At 39.6% G+C, this 19277-nt stretch overlaps 3 protein-coding genes across 3 annotated transcripts; 2 read left to right on the forward strand and 1 right to left on the reverse strand.

The window, feature by feature from the left end:
* Window positions 1–620: 620 nt before the first annotated feature.
* LOC112053156 (ecdysone oxidase-like) lies at window positions 621–5372 on the reverse strand. Its single transcript, XM_024092466.2, has 3 exons — window positions 3738–5372; window positions 3237–3370; window positions 621–2603 (listed from the first exon to the last, which is right to left on the reverse strand). The coding sequence occupies exons 1-3, from the start codon at window positions 3847–3849 to the stop codon at window positions 966–968; spliced, it is 1884 nt and encodes a 627-aa protein (XP_023948234.2). The 5' UTR covers window positions 3850–5372; the 3' UTR covers window positions 621–965.
* Window positions 5373–9745: 4373 nt separating this feature from the next.
* On the forward strand, window positions 9746–12854 carry LOC112053164 (ecdysone oxidase-like). The gene is made up of 3 exons (XM_052882910.1): window positions 9746–9781; window positions 10473–10676; window positions 11138–12854. The coding sequence occupies exons 1-3, from the start codon at window positions 9746–9748 to the stop codon at window positions 12626–12628; spliced, it is 1731 nt and encodes a 576-aa protein (XP_052738870.1). The 3' UTR covers window positions 12629–12854.
* A 2679-nt stretch (window positions 12855–15533) lies between these two features.
* On the forward strand, window positions 15534–18452 carry LOC112053157 (ecdysone oxidase-like). The gene is made up of 3 exons (XM_024092467.2): window positions 15534–15950; window positions 16615–16751; window positions 16877–18452. The coding sequence occupies exons 1-3, from the start codon at window positions 15839–15841 to the stop codon at window positions 18437–18439; spliced, it is 1812 nt and encodes a 603-aa protein (XP_023948235.2). The 5' UTR covers window positions 15534–15838; the 3' UTR covers window positions 18440–18452.
* Window positions 18453–19277: the final 825 nt, after the last annotated feature.

Here is a 19277-nt window from a genome sequence, read left to right on the forward strand (position 1 = left end):
TAAAAAATATCTCGTATCAAGCATCAAGATAGTCGTACATTTTTAATTTAGGTTAAGAATTAAGATAATATATTACGTTAACTAATAGGCTTTGATGTTGACTACAAGTATCACCACGTACTCGTAGAATAAGTGTTGCGCATTATTGGCGGAAGACCTTGTGTTAGAGTTAGATTAGCATTATAGCAGCATAGCAACTTACAGCAGATTATTTGAAAGAAAAGTTTATTCAAGATCTTCATCATTGAGAAAAAAGAAAATAATAATATTACCTTATAAAAAGTTGTAGAACTAGTGTGATGTGATCTTAGAAAGTTTTCTATTCAGCATAAATATGTTTATTGACTAGCAGACGCCACGCATTTTAACCCGTGTGGTTCCCATTCCATAGGAATACGGGAATAAAATATAGCCTCAGGGCTAGTTTAGCTTCCCAACTGTGAAATAATTTATCAAATTGGTTCAGTAGTTTCAGAGCCTATTCAATAGGAACGAAACAAGAAATGAAATATTTCCTCTTTATAATTATAATATTAATATAGACGAACGACTGAAAATCGCTATTAATTACAGTTGAAGGAATTTTGAAAAATAAAACTATTTATTTGATTATAATTTTATTAACAGAGAGCGATAAGAGAGCGAAGTCGTAATTAATAAGTATTATTAATTGTAAATAATAGGTAAATACATTTTGTACCACTTTTAAATATCACAAGATATTATAAACTTCTACTTTTTTAAAGTTCTACCTAAACACAAGGTTTGAAAAACACATTAAAATATTGATATAGCAATCAATTGCATGCATTTGTAGACGCAAAAAGGCAACATTACCCTGATTGATGATGACTTATTATGTTGTTAATCAGTGTTGAAGGAAGAGTTTTCCATTTTGTACAAATTTATACTTGAGTTTGTATATTGTGCACGCTACTGATTGCAGTCTTTCATTTTGAGCGTTTTTATAAGATTGCTAGATCAATGCCTAAAATTTTAGGTAAGGTAAGGAGTGGTTTTGGTGGCGTTGGTTTGGTTGGTTTCGTTGGTTCGGTTGGTTTGGTTGGTTTGGTTGGTTTGGTTGGTTTAGGTGGTTTAGTCGGTTGTGCTTTATGGGCTTTCTTTATCATATCTGCGGCTTTCTCCGCCAGTACTAGTACTGCGGCGTTTATATTTGCACTAACCGTGTTCGGCATTGCGCTAGCATCCACAACTCTTAGCTTGTTGACCCCCAGAACCTTCAGTTTGGCGTCCAACACCGACCCCATCCGACACGTGCTGCTGTAGTGGAAGGTCGTGTCCATCATGTTGAGCACGTAGCACTTCCAGTACTCGCGCGTGTTCAGCTCCAAGCCCCTGCAGTTCGGCAGATCGAAGTACATCGTCTCACCGCCGACTTCGCGGAAGAAACTAGAATTGGTCACTTTAATGAAGTCTTCAATGTACGCCGCATTGTTCTCCAAGTCTTCGCTGTTGGAAAAGTAGCCCGTGTAGATTTTTGGTGTATCTTTAGGATCTGCGCTACGCAAGACGACTTCCCCTCGCGATTTCGGACGAGCTACGTTGAACACCGTTGCCAGAATTTCGTTACCTGTACCGGCTGTGATGAGCTGGTTACACACGTCATCGTGTAGTCCGAAAACACTAGAACAGAGTAGCGCCAAGTTGCTGGGATTGTTTCTGCATATTAAATTCAGAGTCACGTAATCAGGATGGCTCTGTGTTTTATCCACAGCATCTACACCAACGAACGTCGGTATTGGGAAAAGAGACGGGTTTTCGGGAGCGGGAGTTTCACTTGCTTCTCCTAATTTATGCACTAAGAATGCGGTAACGTGATCCTCCATATTTTGCCCCACAGGCAAGTCGGCTACTACTTCGATACCCAAACTTTCGAGATGACTTTTCGGTCCGATACCAGACAGCATCAGAAGTTTCGGTGAGTTGAACGTACCCGCCGATACTATCACCTCTCTCCGGGCGTAAATGTTGAAAGTTTGACCGTTTGCAGAAGCCTGGACACCTATAGCATTTTTATTTTCATCGATCAAAATTTTATCGACTGTGGTTTCTTTTGCTAAATGGAAATTAGGTCGGTTCTTTAGTGGCGAGAGGTAGCCTATAGCGCTGCTCTGCCGTATTCCGTCTCCTATGGTAAACATGGGTCTTGCGAACCCTAAGGTGTCGCCGGTATTGAGATCGTCTACGACATTATGCCCAACTTCCTTGAAAGCTTCGAGGTATTTGAGCGGTGAGTCCCGCAGCTCGCGTGTTATGATGATGGAGCCGTTGGTCCCGTGGTATTTGCCAGTGGCAGAGTTAAGGATCTCCTCATCTTCGAGGCGTTCGCTCTTCTTAAAATACGGGAGAAGATTTTTGAAAGACCAGGACTGGTCTCCTGCCGCGTGGGCCCATGCTTTGTAGTCGTTGGCGTGTCCTCTCACGTAATAGAAGTGGTGTAAGGTGCTGCTGCCTCCGTACACTTTGCCGGAAGGCAGGTCCAGGTAGCCGTTCCTGTGGTACTGCGCGGTGTAGCCGTCGTCCTCTGACACGTAGTTCCAATCGTAGTTTGTTTTTGTTAGGAGCGGGAACAAACCGGCGTACTGCAAGAAATTTAGAACTTGAACTTTTACTTAAATGAACTTTAGTAAATAGTTATAAATTACCAGAAATATACATTGAATAAATTTAGAAAAGAAAATTTAAAATTTTCATCTGTCGCATTGTTATGCTAATCTCGAGTCCTAGGTACCAACAAGTGTAACATATAAGTAATGGGACCTACGAATAGATAAAATAAATCTATAATGTAGAAATATAATAGTCTCTATTTAAGAGTCTCCTCTTAAATAGAGACCAACCTAACTCTTAGAGACATCTCTAAGAGTTAGGTTGGATTTTAATGAACCTACCTACCAATAGAGTATTTTATATATTAGCTCAGGTATAAATCTCGTTAGTCGTGGTAGACTTCGGTCAAGACATTATTAATCAGTTTATCACATAGGTACATAGTTAATAATCAAAAATACTTCTGCCTCTTCAAATTGTCTGTTATGGTGCCACCATATTGGGTTGCATACTTACTCTATATGAGATGGGATCACAGAGTACTAAATTATCGCTGAGTAAAAATACTGTAATGTAAAACTAAAATACTTATATAGCACTATATGCCAGTACATATACATTTGGATATAAATGATCTCTATTTATATTTATTGGAGTTGACATACTTCGGTTTCAAAGGCGGGTTCTCCCCCAGCTTCAATGGCCAGCACTTGCACGTCGGGGTTCTCCGTGAGCCGGTTGGCCACGACGCTGCCCGCTGTGCCCGCGCCCACCACGATGTAGTCGTACACTTCGCCCTCTGCACCAGTGGAGAAGATGAAGAATATTATTAGGTACACAATTTATATTGTCTTGAAAAAAGAAACAAGTTATATGGCAGCCCGAAAATAGGCACTCCCAGGGGATCATTCACCCGCTGAGTGTCAAATTCTTAAACAAATAGAAGTTAAATTGGACACTCAGTGGCTGAATGATCCCCTGGGGGTGCCCCTATAACGTCTATGAATTCCACTGTTAGACCGCTACCATCGTAAACTACATCCTCGTAATATACATACTGAAATCCCGGTCAATCGCTAACTTTTCAATAAAAATCGAACTCTGCTGTAAGGAAGAGGGGCTGGGGCTATTTAAAATACGCTGCTGATGATGTATCGAGCTGGTACCTGTCACCGGAGCGCTGGTCGGCCACTTGTAGGCGGTGAGGCTGAAAGCAGCCAGCACCAGCAGCGCGGCGTGCGCCGCCTTCACTGTAGCCAGAGAGGTCGCCACGTCCATCTGTGAACACGAGCATTGTTTCTTTTGTCTCTGAGATTTACTGTTGACTAACTAGCGACTAGGAAATATTACCTCACTTGTTGAGTGATAAGGAAATATTACCTCACTTGTTGAGTGACTAGGAAATATTACCTTACTTGTTGAGTGACTAGGAAATATAACCTTACTTGTTGAGTGACTAGAAAATATTATTAAAGAAACTCAGAAGTGGATTTAAAATAAAAAAAAAACGCCAATGTTGAACAATGTCTTGAGGTACATTCACAACTTTTGACAGGATAATTTAATCAACAACAACAACAGTGGATTACTTTGGACTAGCCAATCGAAATGGCCATGTCAGATGACGAAAATACAATGTAAAACGACGTAGGCTTAAAATAATAAGAATAACACTATATTTATGCGATTTAAAACTATTGATGTAAGTATTACCTCACGCCAAGTATTAGAATACTTTACGTTGATGTAGGTGTACTGGCACTGGTCTAATAAAAATGATATCATTTGCAAAATGTGGCTGGCTAGCCATAGCCAAAATCGGTAGAATTAAGTAGAAAGTAATTAGATTTATATTCTTCTTCTTAGAGTGCCTCTCCATTACTGAAGGTCGGCGGTCAGCTTTCTAAACTTTTCCTTGTCCATGGCTAGGCGGAAAAGTTCTTCGACTGTCTTTATGCCAGTCCACTCCCTTATATTTCGTAGCCAGGACTTCTTTCTTCTTCCTACACAACTAGATTTATATTATTTAATTAAATTTGTTTTTTATTTTATCAAGTTTCATGTGTTTTATTGATTTTTTATTTTATTTAGTTGGTTTTCTTTATATTATATGCATGTTTATAAATTATTATCATAATTGTAGATCTCCTCATCAAATATAATTATTAAAATAATAGTCTAAGTATATTTTAAACTTTAGACAGTTTGCATGCGGTGTTTATCCGTAAATATATTTACTTTTTATCATGGTATTACTCCTTGGATATATTTTTAATTATTGTAATATTTACACATCTGTTGGTAGATCAAATAAAAAGAAAAAAATAAAGATATTGCCACATTCATCTGTGAACACAAGCTTTGAATACCCGTGCCTTAGGGCAGGTTCCCACTTATCGGGCCCGTATTTAAGAGATAAATAAAAAAGGATACAATGACGCCATGTAACTGCCTAATTGATCCAGTGGTTAGCCTGTGTGACTTCCGATCACGAGATCCTGGGTTCGACTCCTTGGTCGGCTATGAGTTATGACATACTGAGCTTTCATATTTTGTAATAAAATTTCAGTTAAATTCTCAGGCCGCAGTTGGGAAGTTGGTAGTGTAACATCCCAGTGCCTCTAAGAGCACATTAAGCTGTCGGTCCCGGTTAACCCGATACTATCGTTAACATAGTGTTAGATAAAAGAAATTTTATCATCCTAAACGCGTCAACACGCATTGGAGCAGCGTGGTGGGTCTAAGTTTGCCGCGTGTGGTTAGAAGGTAGGGTGGCAAAGAAAAGCGTGTTTATCGATCGCCGTTTACTGTTCAACTGACTTAATAGTTACAATTAACAAATACATTGGCTTAGTAACAAGGAACATATTTTAGTGTGGCCTGCACGCCACATGTGCATTGTGCAGGCCATATGTCGGGATACATTTTGGTACGTTATAAACTTATGGATAATCTACGAACTAAATATTAATGTGGATACGCTAATAATTATTAAACAATAATATTTGTATGGCTAACGCTACATAAGCTCCATATAACCTCTTCTAATTTGAGGGAAGCTTGGCCCTGTAATAAACCGTTATAATTGGCTGCTAACGATAATTTTTTTCTGTTATTTTTTTCTCCATTTTTATTTTTAAAAATAATTAAATTAAATACTAATAAAAAATTATAAAAAAAACCAACCCTCCCGCTGCGGGGCATTTGAGTGCCCAAGCAACCGGTGGTCAGGGCTCCAGAGTGAGCAACCTCTTCATACTACGCGCGCTGTATTAAGAATCACTGCCTTCTGTATACGATACTTGATCCAGCAGTCAAGCTTCTAGGTCGAAGCTTTTCGCTATATGACCATAGACTGAAACGACTATCGGAGTAATAATAGTTTCACTCAACATTCCACATGGCGGTAATCTCGTGAACAACGTCCAAGTATTTTTATACTTTTTCCTTTTTAGCTTTAACCAGATGTAGAAGTTATCGATCATAATTAAAATTAATTATTATAAAGTTAAATTCTTACCTTTGATGTATCTCTTCTACTGTGCGAGCTCTATTAAGACCCCCCTAACTAGTGATAGTCAATTTATTTCCTATTTACCTTTTTATAGTTATTGTATATAAATATGTTAAATTTGAACAACTGGTTTGGGAATTGGGAATAATAATTATTGCAAAATTAACATAACTTTCGATAGTTTTATTTGAACAGCGCGCGTTTACAAAATTTTCGATTTGTAACGCAAATACAATATGCTTATTAAATCAACATTTGAAAGTAAATTTCAGCTGAATATTAAGACAATAATAGAACAAAATGGTATAGGTACTTAAAACGACTATGTAAAAGTAGGGTTGTTACCTTGTATATATCCAGTTACCATCGGACAAAAATAAAGATAAATGTAAAATGCATTTTTATCCAGCATTATCAATACAAATGATTAGTTAATTTTAAATGAACACAAATCCCTAATCACAGTGTGTTTTCGCGGCATCTTTATCATTTTGAAATACTCATTTAGAAATGAAAATAAAAAAATTTACTTAGTTATCTTTTTATGACTATAATTATGCACTAAGTTAATTTAAAAAGTAAACTTTCTTCTTCTTCTTTCAACTCGCATATTCCCGTTATATGGGGTCTGCTTTCCCAATCAATCCCATTAGAGAATCCCAGTTCTTTCAGATCCTTTTGAACGGTAACCAGCCAAGTAGTCAGAGTAACCCTTACCCCTTTTACCCGTGGCGAAGAAAAGACAATTTTTTACTACATAGTCGTCGGGTCGTACGTACGCCTTGCCCGTATCACCTTAGGCTACTTTCTTTTAACTTGTCGGCTATTGGTGCCACTTTAAATGAACCCCTTTATAGGTATTATTTATTTTATGTTTTACAGTGACTCCCCCGGACCAACGAACGCATTTCAACCACATGAAGTTTATGTTCTTGTGAATTTATTATGGGCCACACTTCGCTGTCATATAACTTAATAGAGCCCAAATATTTGAACTGAGTGACTCTCAGAAGCCTCGTCCCATCAAGTGTTATGTCGTCTGATTGGTCCGCTTGTATTGTGGCAAACTTGAAAACCATGTATTCTGCTTTTGTTCTACTTATACGCAGACCGTTCGCCTCTAGCGCTTCTCTCCGTTGTTCTAGATTTTCTTGTACCTCCTGTTTACTTTCCGAGATCACATAAAAAATAGATTCCAAGGAGCTGGTTTCTGAATATGCGCTGTAAGATAAATAATTATTACATTGAACAAGAGAGGACTGAGAGCGTTGCCCTGATGTACACCTACATTAATTGGTATATAATTAAATACACTGAAGGTTTTGGAGTCGCCAGCTGGGCTTCTGATGTACGTCTGGGCAGAATTATACACAAGCTATTTGCACATAGTATTCTGGAATATTATGTGCTCTGAGCGCTTGCCAGATCAGTGACCTAGGGACACGATCAAAAGCCTTTTCTAGTTCTATGAAGACCATCCACAAATTTCGTTTATTGGAGTGCGCCTTCTCCACTACTGTCCTTATGGCGTGAATAGCGTCCATTGTGCCTTTTTCCCGGTACGAAGCAAAATTGGTTATCGGTTAAGCTAATTAATTTAAGTAAACGGTCGTTTATTTAATTTAAAAAGTAAACATTAAAAAAAATACTTTAAAAACACATAAATGCCCCCACTAAACTAAAAAGCGTATAAAATATAAAAAAAAATCAATCTACTTCATAAACACAAAAATATATGCACTGATTTAACAGAATAAAATAACATGTGCTACCTGCTGATTTGTTTAAAGGCGGTGTCAATGCAGATTTCAAAAAGGATTGACATCGGGCGAATACCCTATCTCTTCACGGTCTTGAAATTACACCATTATTTGGATTTCAAAATTCATAATTAAGTATTCATTTACTCTCGAATGTTATTTTAATAATTATATTTGCAATAATTCTCATAGGCCAGTTGTTCAAATTTAAAATATTTACATACAATAAGTATAAAAAGGTTAACGGGAGAGAATTTGGCAATCACCACTCGGTGTCCTTAAATCACGCAGTAGACGGGAAATATTGAGGGTAAGTGTTTATTTTTTTTTTTAATTTTTAATGTCATAAGTATGACTCTCTGACCGAGAGTTATCTACGTGTTTTTGTAATTTTTGCTCGAATAGATACCCTAGGATTATGAAATTGCAGTGGGATTATTTTCTTTATTTTCTCCTTCCGTATATTATAGGGGATATGGAGTTTGGACATACCATACATCATAATGGGGGTTGATGGGCTTAGGGTGATAATGTTATATACTTGAACGAGCACAAAAGTTAATGATAATAACCAGAAGCGACGGTTTAATATGCTCTCCGAGGCAAAATATGACGATAGATTGGAAATGTCGGAAAAAAATTCAAACTACTGTTTGATATTCCCTCAGTAATCCCAATACACCACTACATAATATCTCGATACTAGAGAAAGACCAAATGTCGACCAATAGCGGCACAATCTAAACATGGCCCTCTCTTTTTCGTTGCGGGATGAATGAGAGAGTAATATTTCAAACTCCGCCGATATTTATCGATAATGTGACTTTTTTTTTTCACGAGATATTACATTGTGCATGCTAAGTCTGCAGGAATGAGATCTGTTTAAATAGATAAATATATGAGGGCAGGTACACACATAAATACCGAGCCCTAAAAATTAGTCTGTGTTATGGGTACTGATATAGCTGATTTTTTTTATATCGATTTTTTGTGATTTTGTAATCTATTTTTATTATCACTAGACACATCTTCAATTTTGTAAACTCATTGTGTATTTTACAATTTGTGTTAGACAGTCATAGCACAGTATACATATATAATATCTTTATTCTGGTCATAGTTCACTTACATCGATGCAAGGCGATCGATAAATTTCCTATTAGTCACTATAAAGTGAGGTAATAAATAAAATATTATAATATGTATTTCCTAGTCGCTCAATAAGTAAAGTAATGTGTATTTTCTAGTCGATCAACAAGTAAGGTAATATTTTCTAGTCGCTCAACAAGTAAGGTAAAATTTTGTAGTCACTCAATAATTAAATTTCCTAGTCGCTCAATAAGGTAAAATTTCCTAGTCACTCAACAAGTAATATTTCCAGGACGTTCAATAAGTAGTAATACAAGTCCATAACTATTTATTCTGAGGCTGTGCCGTACTATCCGAGCCCGATAGCTGATTAGTGGGAACTCTCCCTAAAGTTCGGAAACTCAAAGCTCGTGTTCACAGATGGACGTGGCGACCTCCCTGGCTACAGTGAAGGCGGCGCACGCCGCGCTTCTGGTGCTGGCTGCTTTCAGCCTCACCGCCTACAAGTGGCCGACCAGCACTCCACTCACAGGTACCAGCTCGTCATCATCATGAGCACTCCAGCCAACTCCCTTTTTACAGTAGAGGGACTTAGGATCCCCGCCACGAAATAAGTCCCGCGATTAAAACCTAAACTAAAATTGAAAGCCCATAAATGACAATAAGACCATCATTACCAAATGAGCATGAGCGCCATTAAAACATTAGCGCCGCGTTTAACGGACTTGTTTCGTGACACGGAATACTTTTTTTTTATTAAAAAATTAGCCTTCGTCTGCAATCTCACCATATTACGAAATTGTAATTTACGATGGTAGCACTAACTAGGAAGAAAGAAGTTCTTGACGTAACTTTGCGCTATATCTACGCGGCATCACGCCGGAATGCTTCCATATTCCAAAAATACCCCCGTTTATAACCCCTTTACATTCAATGTGACATTTTTTTTATTATTTGAAATAAAAAAATAAACGCGAAAATAATCTCAACAAAAGTATTTGTAATTTTGTTTGAACGCCCAAATTATTAATGATCTCTCAGCAACGGCGTCACTCTTTCGTGCCAATTAGTATGGAGCGTTTTGAAGCGAAACATGGAAGCAGTCCCAAAATTAATCGTTTGAAATATGTAGCTCCAAATGTAATAATCCCAGATACCCTGATTGCTTTACTATTTTTTTTTTTTTATTCTTTACAAGTTAGCCCTTGACTACAATCTCACCTGATGGTAAGTGATGATGCAGTCTAAGATGGAAGCGGGCTAACTCGTTAGGAGGAGGATGAAAATCCACACCCCTTTCGGTTTCTACACGGCATCGTACCGGAACGCTAAATCGCTTGGCGGTACGTCTTTGCCGGTAGTGTGGTAACTAGCCACGGCCGAAGCCTTCCTCCCACCAGCCAGACCTGGACAAATTAAGAAAATCTCAATCGGCCCAGCCGGGGATCGAACCCAGGACCTCCGTCTTGTATATCCACCGCGCATACCACTGCGCCACGGAGGCCGTCAAAACTATTAGCATAGGTACTCTTAATTAGGTATACCATTTTAAAAACTGTCATCATCCCTATTGTGTAATAATATTCTTCATCTTCTCCACTGGTGCAGATGACGCAGTGTACGACTACATCGTGGTGGGCGCGGGCACAGCGGGCAGCGTCGTGGCCAACCGGCTCACGGAGAACCCCGACGTGCAAGTGCTGGCCATTGAAGCTGGGGGAGAACCCGCCTTTGAAACTGAAGTATGTCAGCTACATTTGTATTAAAGTCATACTGGCAATTGGCATATACGTACTTTAAACTATTTTTCTATAATAATAATAAGTCACCGTTTTACCTACCACCGCACTTCGGCAAGACATCGGGTAGGTTTCCATCACTGTCATTGACATCCCTAGGACTCGTACGAAGTGATTTGCTTCTCAGTTTCTTAAACGCATGGCTAGGGTATGGAGTTCTTACAACCTGGGTGAGAGTGAAAAAGCATCTCTTAGGAAAGCGCGTTCTATCTTAGACCACACCTACCATCATGAGATTGCAGTCAAGTGTGAGCCTATTCCATATATTAAAAAAAAGTTAGTACTTATCTGTAATCACATCTGATGTATAGAGAGTATGCCCAATATGGTAGCACCTTAGCAGACAATTTGAAGAGGCAAAGTAGGTATTTTCGATTTATAACTAAGTTCATACTTTTTTGCAGTACGCCGGTTTGTTCCCGCTCCTGACAAAAACAAACTACGATTGGAACTACGTGTCAGAGGACGACGGCTACACCGCGCAGTACCACAGGAACGGCTACCTAGACCTGCCTTCCGGCAAAGTGTACGGAGGCAGCAGCACCTTACACCACTTCTATTACGTGAGAGGACACGCCAACGACTACAAAGCATGGGCCGACGCGGCAGGAGACGAGTCCTGGTCTTTCGAACATCTTCTCCCATATTTTAAGAAGAGCGAACGCCTCGAAGACGAGGAGATCCTTAACTCAGCCACCGGCAAATACCACGGGACCAACGGCTCCATCATCATAACGCGCGAGCTGCGGGACTCACCGCTCAAATACCTCGAAGCTTTCAAGGAAGTTGGGCATAATGTCGTAGACGATCTCAATACCGGCGACACCTTAGGGTTCGCAAGACCCATGTTTACCATAGGAGACGGAATACGGCAGAGCAGCGCTATAGGCTACCTCTCGCCACTAAAGAACCGACCTAATTTCCATTTAGCAAAAGAAACGACAGTCGATAAAATTTTGATCGATGAAAATAAAAATGCTATAGGTGTCCAGGCTTCTGCAAACGGTCAAACTTTCAACATTTACGCCCGGAAAGAGGTGATAGTATCGGCGGGTACGTTCAACTCACCGAAACTTCTGATGCTGTCTGGTATCGGACCGAAAAGTCATCTCGAAAGTTTGGGTATCGAAGTAGTAGCCGACTTGCCTGTGGGGCAAAATATGGAGGATCACGTTACCGCATTCTTAGTGCATAAACTTGGAGAAGCAAGTGAAACTCCCGCTCCCGAAAGCCCGTCTCTTTTCCCAATACCGACGTTCGTTGGTGTAGATGCTGTGGATAAAACACAGAGCCATCCTGATTACGTGACTCTGAATTTAATATGCAGAAACAATCCCAGCAACTTGGCGCTACTCTGTTCTAGTGTTTTCGGACTACACGATGACGTGTGTAACCAGCTCATCACAGCCGGTACAGGTAACGAAATTCTGGCAACAGTGTTCAACGTAGCTCGTCCGAAATCGCGAGGGGAAGTCGTCTTGCGTAGCGCAGATCCTAAAGATACACCAAAAATCTACACGGGCTACTTTTCCAACAGCGAAGACTTGGAGAACAATGCGGCGTACATTGAAGACTTCATTAAAGTGACCAATTCTAGTTTCTTCCGCGAAGTCGGCGGTGAGACGATGTACTTCGATCTGCCGAACTGCAGGGGCTTGGAGCTGAACACGCGCGAGTACTGGAAGTGCTACGTGCTCAACATGATGGACACGACCTTCCACTACAGCAGCACGTGTCGGATGGGGTCGGTGTTGGACGCCAAACTGAAGGTTCTGGGGGTTAACAAGCTAAGAGTTGTGGATGCTAGCGCAATGCCGAACACGGTTAGTGCAAATATAAACGCCGCAGTACTAGTACTGGCAGAGAAAGCCGCAGATATGATGAAGAATGCATAAGATGTTCATGACTCTTAGGCAACTTCAGATAAGATTGCTGTACTAATATCATAGTTAATACATTTTCAGAATCTTGTATTTTAGTACTTTGTTCCAAACTGTTTCTAAAAAAATGTCTTATATCATATTTTATAATGAAATGTTTTTACAAGTTGTATGTATATATAATGTACTTGTTAATGGCGACATCGCTCTCTCATTGCTCTCTGTTATTAAAATTAAAGTTGTGTTTAAAAACTAAAGAGATTTTTAATCATCATTATCACCAACATCATATTTCCTATACAACACGAATATCGGCTACAAACGTCTTCTATCGATACTCTGATGTAGGTTTTTGGTGTTTACTACTGTCTAATTTAGTCATTTGTTGCTACCACAGACTATACATATTATGTACACGTTGCTACCTACATAATAAATGCTGTTATCAGCTTATCAGAACCGAATTTGAAAATACTTCCGCTAAAAAGTAATGTTATTTGCAAGTGTCATATATTATCGGCTATATTTCATCCCCGTATTCTCACGAGAACTGGAGTTACGAGAGTAGCGTTGCCAGGCGTCCGGATAAAGCCAGACATAGGTAGACTTTTTGATTGCGTTTCCGGCCAATCAATAATGTAGGGTGACCTTTCTACCAAAATGTCCGGCCAAACTGGCTGGTCTGTCCGGCTATTAGGTTTGGCGACTTGGCAACCCTATACACAGGTGAAACCGCGGGGCATCAATTAGTAATTTATACAGATATTTTAGAGAGGTAAAGTTTGTGTGGTATTGTAGGTATTCAATATCTGAATCTACTGTACCGATTTGGAAAAATTCTATTACCACTAGAAAGCCACGTTATTTATAAATGTCATAGGCTATTTTTTATCTCCGTATTCTCACAGGAACAGGAGGTAAGCGGGTGAAAATGCGGGGCGTCGGCTATCAGTCAAGTACAATGAAATTCAGTGTACTCCTCTATGGCTAGTAATTAATATGTCGCAAATGTAGAGTAATTGGCGGTCTTTTATCTGACGGTCCCTAGTTTTGGATATTGTGCATATTCCAATAAAATCATTATTCACTTTCAAACTATTTATTTTACACATTAAAGTTAACCGCAACATTTTTAATCCACCATCTTCGTTCCAACAACTTTAGACATCCATAGAGTAATTTACTACTACAGAGTAGTTTACTATAAAACCAAAGACAATATAATAAGGTTTGTATCCTTTTACTATTCAACAGCAAACGCCTCTACAATCACAGTTCAGCTTTCGATCTCCACCGAACCCGACACCGCCGCGACGCAGGATAGCGAGGAATCGCAGTCCGCCCGGGCCACCGGATTTAACGCAACCCAAACCCTTAGGCCGAAAGGCCTCAACCACAGACCAACCAAACCCCTCAAAGAGAGAACCGGGGAGCAAAGTCCCCCGCGGGCCGGAGAGGACCCACACATCATTACGGCATTTTGGTGAGCAGCGCCATCTTACGGAACTGTGTTGCACTTGTACGCGCGGGCGCAAGGAAACATATCGTATGGGCAGTCGGAATGATAGACAGAGTCGTATATGTGTAAGTAATACTTAGTGTTCTCGTTAGGTGGCAGTAGTAGTCACAGTTCTGTTAATTAATTATGTAGTTGAATATTAATTACAGTTTCTACGAAAGCACACATAACAGGCACAGTACAATAATAAGTATACTGTGTCACAGGGATGATGACAGTTTTTTAAATTGTATATAGTAAAGCAATTTTGTAAATGTAACAGGGTATCTGCGATCATTACTTTCGGAGCTAGAGGTATTTAAAGGTTCAGATTTGCGGCGCTGCCGCTGATCCCTGAAAAACGCTCTATACAAAATGGTAGGAACTAATTGTACGGGCGTTTAAACAAAGTTACTAATATCACTAATATCTTTGTAATTTCTGCGTTTATGTTTATAGGTAGTTCATATGTTAAAAAATGTCACATTTAATGTAAGGAAGCTAAAACGGTATGAATTTTCATCTCAGTATGTACGATAAAAGATTTTTAATAGATTTTGAAATTTTATAATCTTATTTATTTTGCAAATATCCAGTCAATCTTTGCTTTTTGTGTATAAATTAGTTATAAGGTCATTGACCTTATTTACCCGAATGTATCATAAAAATCAATATATTCATACCTAGTCATCATCCCTATTAAAAAAAAAAACCCCGACTACATAAAATATAAAAACTGAAAAGTAAAAAAACTTAAAAGTTGTAACCAGAAGTGTAGAAAGCAATTAGAAAACAGTAATATGTGTAGGTATGTTTAGTATTTACAATCTAGTCTAGGCTCGAAGGTTTCACCCTCTACTGATTTTATTTTCCTAACAAACAATATCCTATAACCCTCTTCGAATTATGGTCTTAAATCGTGCCAGATTTCATTTGAGTTCATTCAGTAGTTTCAGAGTGATGACTGTTCAACAAAACCACGGACAGACAGACCAGACAGACACAAAAAAATGGCTTCATTTTACTTTAAATTGTTAGGTATAATTTAAAATTCAAGCTGTATCTACTGAGACAATTACAATGGTGTTTAAATAAGTTGCTTTTTGGCCAGCAACCTGTTCAAACTTAATAATCGAATGAACGAATGAAATACTAACTTTTTAGTGAAAATTGGCAATCGACAGTTGGTTTACCTCAATTCAGCACGTGAAGTAGATGCAAACCAACCTTTAAAGTTTAATTTTTTTATTACTTAAATATTTTCAAAACCGTAAAGTCTTGGGTCATTCATTGGGGGAAGGTATTTTGCATTTTGTACAATTTGTATGTATAGTGAGATTGTAGTCAAGGAGGGCTGACTTGTAAAGATTAAAAAAAAACGATTTGATTAGAAATTACGCCCTCCGAATCGAAGACATCAGAGGGCCTAGTGGCAGTTTATTAATGTTACCGTCACGTAACGTAAACGCAATTTCTAAGGAATTGAAACAGCGCCATCTAGTGGCACTACTGCACAACTGTTTCAATTCCATATAAATTTGCGTAAACGTCAACGTGATAGTAACAGTATGAACATATTGAAAACTCCCACTAGGCACACAGGAAGGCATATCTGGGCTATCACATTTCTCATTATACTTACTTTCTCATAAAAGGAGGTAGGCCTGCCCTGTGGTGCCTTTTTAAAATAGGCTATTAAATGATTGTTCTATTTTTACAGCACAATCATGGACGCCGCAGCAACCATAGCCTCGGCCAGCTACACTAAGGGACTCTTCCTGGCGTTGTCTGCGTTAAGCCTGTCTTTACACAAGTGGCCAGCACACGTCTCTGTTTCTGGTAACAAGGATTATTGTCAACATCGTCATTATCAACCCATATTCAGCTCACTGCTGAGCTCAAGTCGCCTCAGAATGAGAGGGATTAGGTCAATAGTCCACCACGCTGGCCCAATGCGGATTGGCAGACTCACACACGCAGAGAATTAAGAAAATTCTCTGGCATGCAGGTTTCCTTCACTTTGTTTTTCCTTCACCATTTGAGACACGTGATATTTAAGTTCTTAAAATGCACACAACTGAAAAGTTGGAGGTGCATGCCCCGGACCGGATTCAAACCCACACCCTCCGGATTCGGAGGCAGAGGTCATATTCAATGGCTCTTTAGAATTATTGTAATCTAGATTAATTAAACATCTTACGCATATAACAAACAAAACGACCTCATAGATCATGGTTGATAAAGTCCTGATTTGGACTCTAGGTCGGGGCCTGGAATATTGGCGTTCTTTTCTCTATTCTGATTCTCAGCAGCTGCTTGGAATTTGGAAGTTGTGGAACACTTACTCCGTGCCTCGGAGAGCACGTTAGTCTAAGCCAATACATACGCTGAAAAAGCGTGGTAAGTTTATATCTCCATTCCTATAAAAAGGAACTGCTTGCCTTTAATATACGCTAATAATGATGACGGAACCCTAAAAAGGTGAAATACGATTAATTTCCAGATAAAGCCCAATATGATTTTGTTGTGATTGGTGCTGGCACCGCCGGCAGTCTCATCGCGAACCGACTGAGTGAGGACTCCGACACGCGCGTCCTGCTCATCGAGGCCGGCGGGGACCCGCAGACACTCAACACAGAGGTGCGTTGGGTTCGGAATATGCCAGAAACATCGTATACCCTATTGTCCTAATACCCACATGTTTTGAATTTTCAGTTTTATTCCGCATAGATATCATGAGTATGAAAAGCGATATTTTATTACAGTTAGCTGGTTTGTTCCCGTACCTGCTGAACACTGAGATGGACTGGAACTACACAGCGGAGAACGACGGCTACACCGCCCAATACCACAGAAACAAATACGTCAATTTACCCACCGGGAAGGTTTTGGGGGGATCCAGTACCCTTCTCCACTTCATCTACCTGAGAGGTCACCCTTGTGAATATAAACTATGGGAAGAAGCCGCAGGTGATGAGGCTTGGAGCTGGTGGAACCTTCTTCCGTACTTCAAGAGACATGAGCGTTTGGAAGACCAAGATATACTCAATTCTGAGTCTTCATACTTCCATGGAACGGAGGGATCAATCGTGCTTACCAAAGAAAATAGAGAGGCGACGTTGAAATATTTGGAAGCTTTCCGGGAAACCGGACATCCTATTAAAGAAGACCTTACCACCGATGATTCGATAGGATTCGGACAGCCCTTGTATTACATAGCCAAAAATGGTATTCGACAAAATAGCGCAGAGTGCTTCTTAGCACCTGCTAAATACCGTTCCAATCTTCACTTAATGAAAAAAACAACAGTGAGAAAAGTTCTTTTTGATGCCAACAAAAGAGCTATTGGCGTCGAATGCAGTACACCAGACGGCAAAATCATCAAAGTATACGCTCGGAAGGAGACTATACTATCGGCTGGCACTTTGAACACACCAAAGATCCTGATGTTGTCGGGAGTGGGCCCAAAAAGTCACCTCAAAAGCGTGGGTGTTCCATTAGTTCATGATTCACCGGTAGGCCAGACATTCCAAGATCGTACAGCTGTTATTTTGGTTCATGGCTTAGAAAAAACCAACGATACACCCCCACCGCCGAACCCGGCCGACTTTCCATCGCCAACTATTATTGGGATAAGTGCTTTGAACGAATCCAAGAGTTGCCCTGATTATATGACACTGAACTTTGTAATCAGAAATAACCCTGCAGCTCTGTTGCAGTTTACGTCTGTATTCTTCGGTTTGAATGACAATGTAAGTAATCAGCTCGCAGCTGCCGGAACGGGAAGGGAAGTCCTCTTAACAGTATTGAATTTAGTGAACTCTGCATCAACTGGAAGAGTTTTGTTAAGGAGTTCAAAGCCTGAAGACGCACCAAAGTTCTACACAGGATATTATTCGAAAGAAATAGATTTGAACAACACTGTCGCATACATACGTGACTTTATCAAGGTAGCGGAATCGAGCACTTTCAAAAGCGTAAACGGTGAATTGATACATTTCGATTTGCCAAGATGCAAAGGTTTGAAAAGAAACACGATGGAATATTGGAAGTGCTATATCCTGAACATGATGGATAGCACTTATCATTTCACTGGTACATGCCCCATGGGGTCAGTCCTTGACTCCAGACTTCGTGTCAAGGGGGTCAAGGGACTCAGAATCGGAGACGCCAGTGCTATTCCTAACCAAATCTCTGCCAATATTATCACAGCCAGCATGGTCATTGGCGAGAAATTGGCAGATATGATAAAGCAAGACAACCATTTAGAAACAAGTTCTCCTTGGAAATATTTCACTGAGTTTTTGTTTCGCTTAGTATGCAATTAAATCTTCTTTTGCGACACTTTGTATTTTATTAACCGACTTCCAAAAAGGAGGAGGTTCTACGTTCGGCTGTATGTATGTTTTTTTTTTTTTTTTTTTTTTTATGTATGTCCAGCGATAATTCCGTCAATTATGGACCGATTTTGAAAATTGTTTTTTTGTTTTGTAGGGTTTACTTCCAGGGTGGTCCCATTTTTTTCATGTCAGGATCTGATGATGGCATCCTGGAGAAATTGAGGGGAACTTTCGAAAGTTGTAGAGACGGCTAGTACGTTTGTTAGTGTTTCCATAAGGTATTTTAAACCACTACAACTTTATGAAGGTTTGGAGTTGGTCTGATGATGGAGCCGAAACACAGACGATAGAACTCGTCAAGGATTTACAGCAGTCACCTTTTGTTTGGGCTTGATTAATTTGTATTGATGAGTACTTTCCACCTATATGGGTTGTGACTGTATTAAGGGTCTGGTGATGAAGACGAGGGACAGTGAAGAGAACTCCTCGACGGTTCACAGTAGCTACCTTGTGTTTGGACTTGATAAATTTGTATTGATGAGAACTTACCACCTACATGGATTGTGACTGTATTAAGGGTCTGATGATGAAGACGAGGGACAGTGAAGAGAACTCCTCGACGGTTCACAGTAGCTACCTTGTGTTTGGACTTGATAAATTTGTATTGATGAGAACTTTCCACCTAGATGGATTGCGACTGTATTAAGAGTTTGGTGATGAAGACGAAGCACAGTGAAGAGAACTCCTCGACGGTTCACAGTAGCTACCTTGTGTTTGGACTTGATAATTTTGTATTGATAAGAACTTTTCACTTAGATAGGTTGTG

This window comes from Bicyclus anynana, chromosome 8, assembly GCF_947172395.1.
Source record: "Bicyclus anynana chromosome 8, ilBicAnyn1.1, whole genome shotgun sequence".
NCBI lineage: Eukaryota > Metazoa > Arthropoda > Insecta > Lepidoptera > Nymphalidae > Bicyclus > Bicyclus anynana.

What these genes read in the sequence shown, in the direction of transcription:
- LOC112053156 (XM_024092466.2), bottom strand. Translation starts at nt 3,849, where the DNA reads ATGGACGTGGCGACCTCTCTGGCTACAGTGAAGGCGGCGCACGCCGCG. An exon ending in GACCAGCGCTCCGGTGACAG is followed by an intron (nt 3,371 to 3,737) that starts GTACCAGCTCGA and finishes CCACTGGTGCAG; the next exon opens with AGGGCGAAGTGTACGACTAC. An exon ending in AACCCGCCTTTGAAACCGAA is followed by an intron (nt 2,604 to 3,236) that starts GTATGTCAACTC and finishes AATTTCTTGCAG; the next exon opens with TACGCCGGTTTGTTCCCGCT.
- LOC112053164 (XM_052882910.1), top strand. Translation starts at nt 9,746, where the DNA reads ATGGTAGCACTAACTAGGAAGAAAGAAGTTCTTGAC. An exon ending in GGAAGAAAGAAGTTCTTGAC is followed by an intron (nt 9,782 to 10,472) that starts GTAACTTTGCGC and finishes ACTCTTAATTAG; the next exon opens with GTATACCATTTTAAAAACTG. An exon ending in AACCCGCCTTTGAAACTGAA is followed by an intron (nt 10,677 to 11,137) that starts GTATGTCAGCTA and finishes ACTTTTTTGCAG; the next exon opens with TACGCCGGTTTGTTCCCGCT.
- LOC112053157 (XM_024092467.2), top strand. Translation starts at nt 15,839, where the DNA reads ATGGACGCCGCAGCAACCATAGCCTCGGCCAGCTACACTAAGGGACTC. An exon ending in AGCACACGTCTCTGTTTCTG is followed by an intron (nt 15,951 to 16,614) that starts GTAACAAGGATT and finishes ATTAATTTCCAG; the next exon opens with ATAAAGCCCAATATGATTTT. An exon ending in CGCAGACACTCAACACAGAG is followed by an intron (nt 16,752 to 16,876) that starts GTGCGTTGGGTT and finishes ATTTTATTACAG; the next exon opens with TTAGCTGGTTTGTTCCCGTA.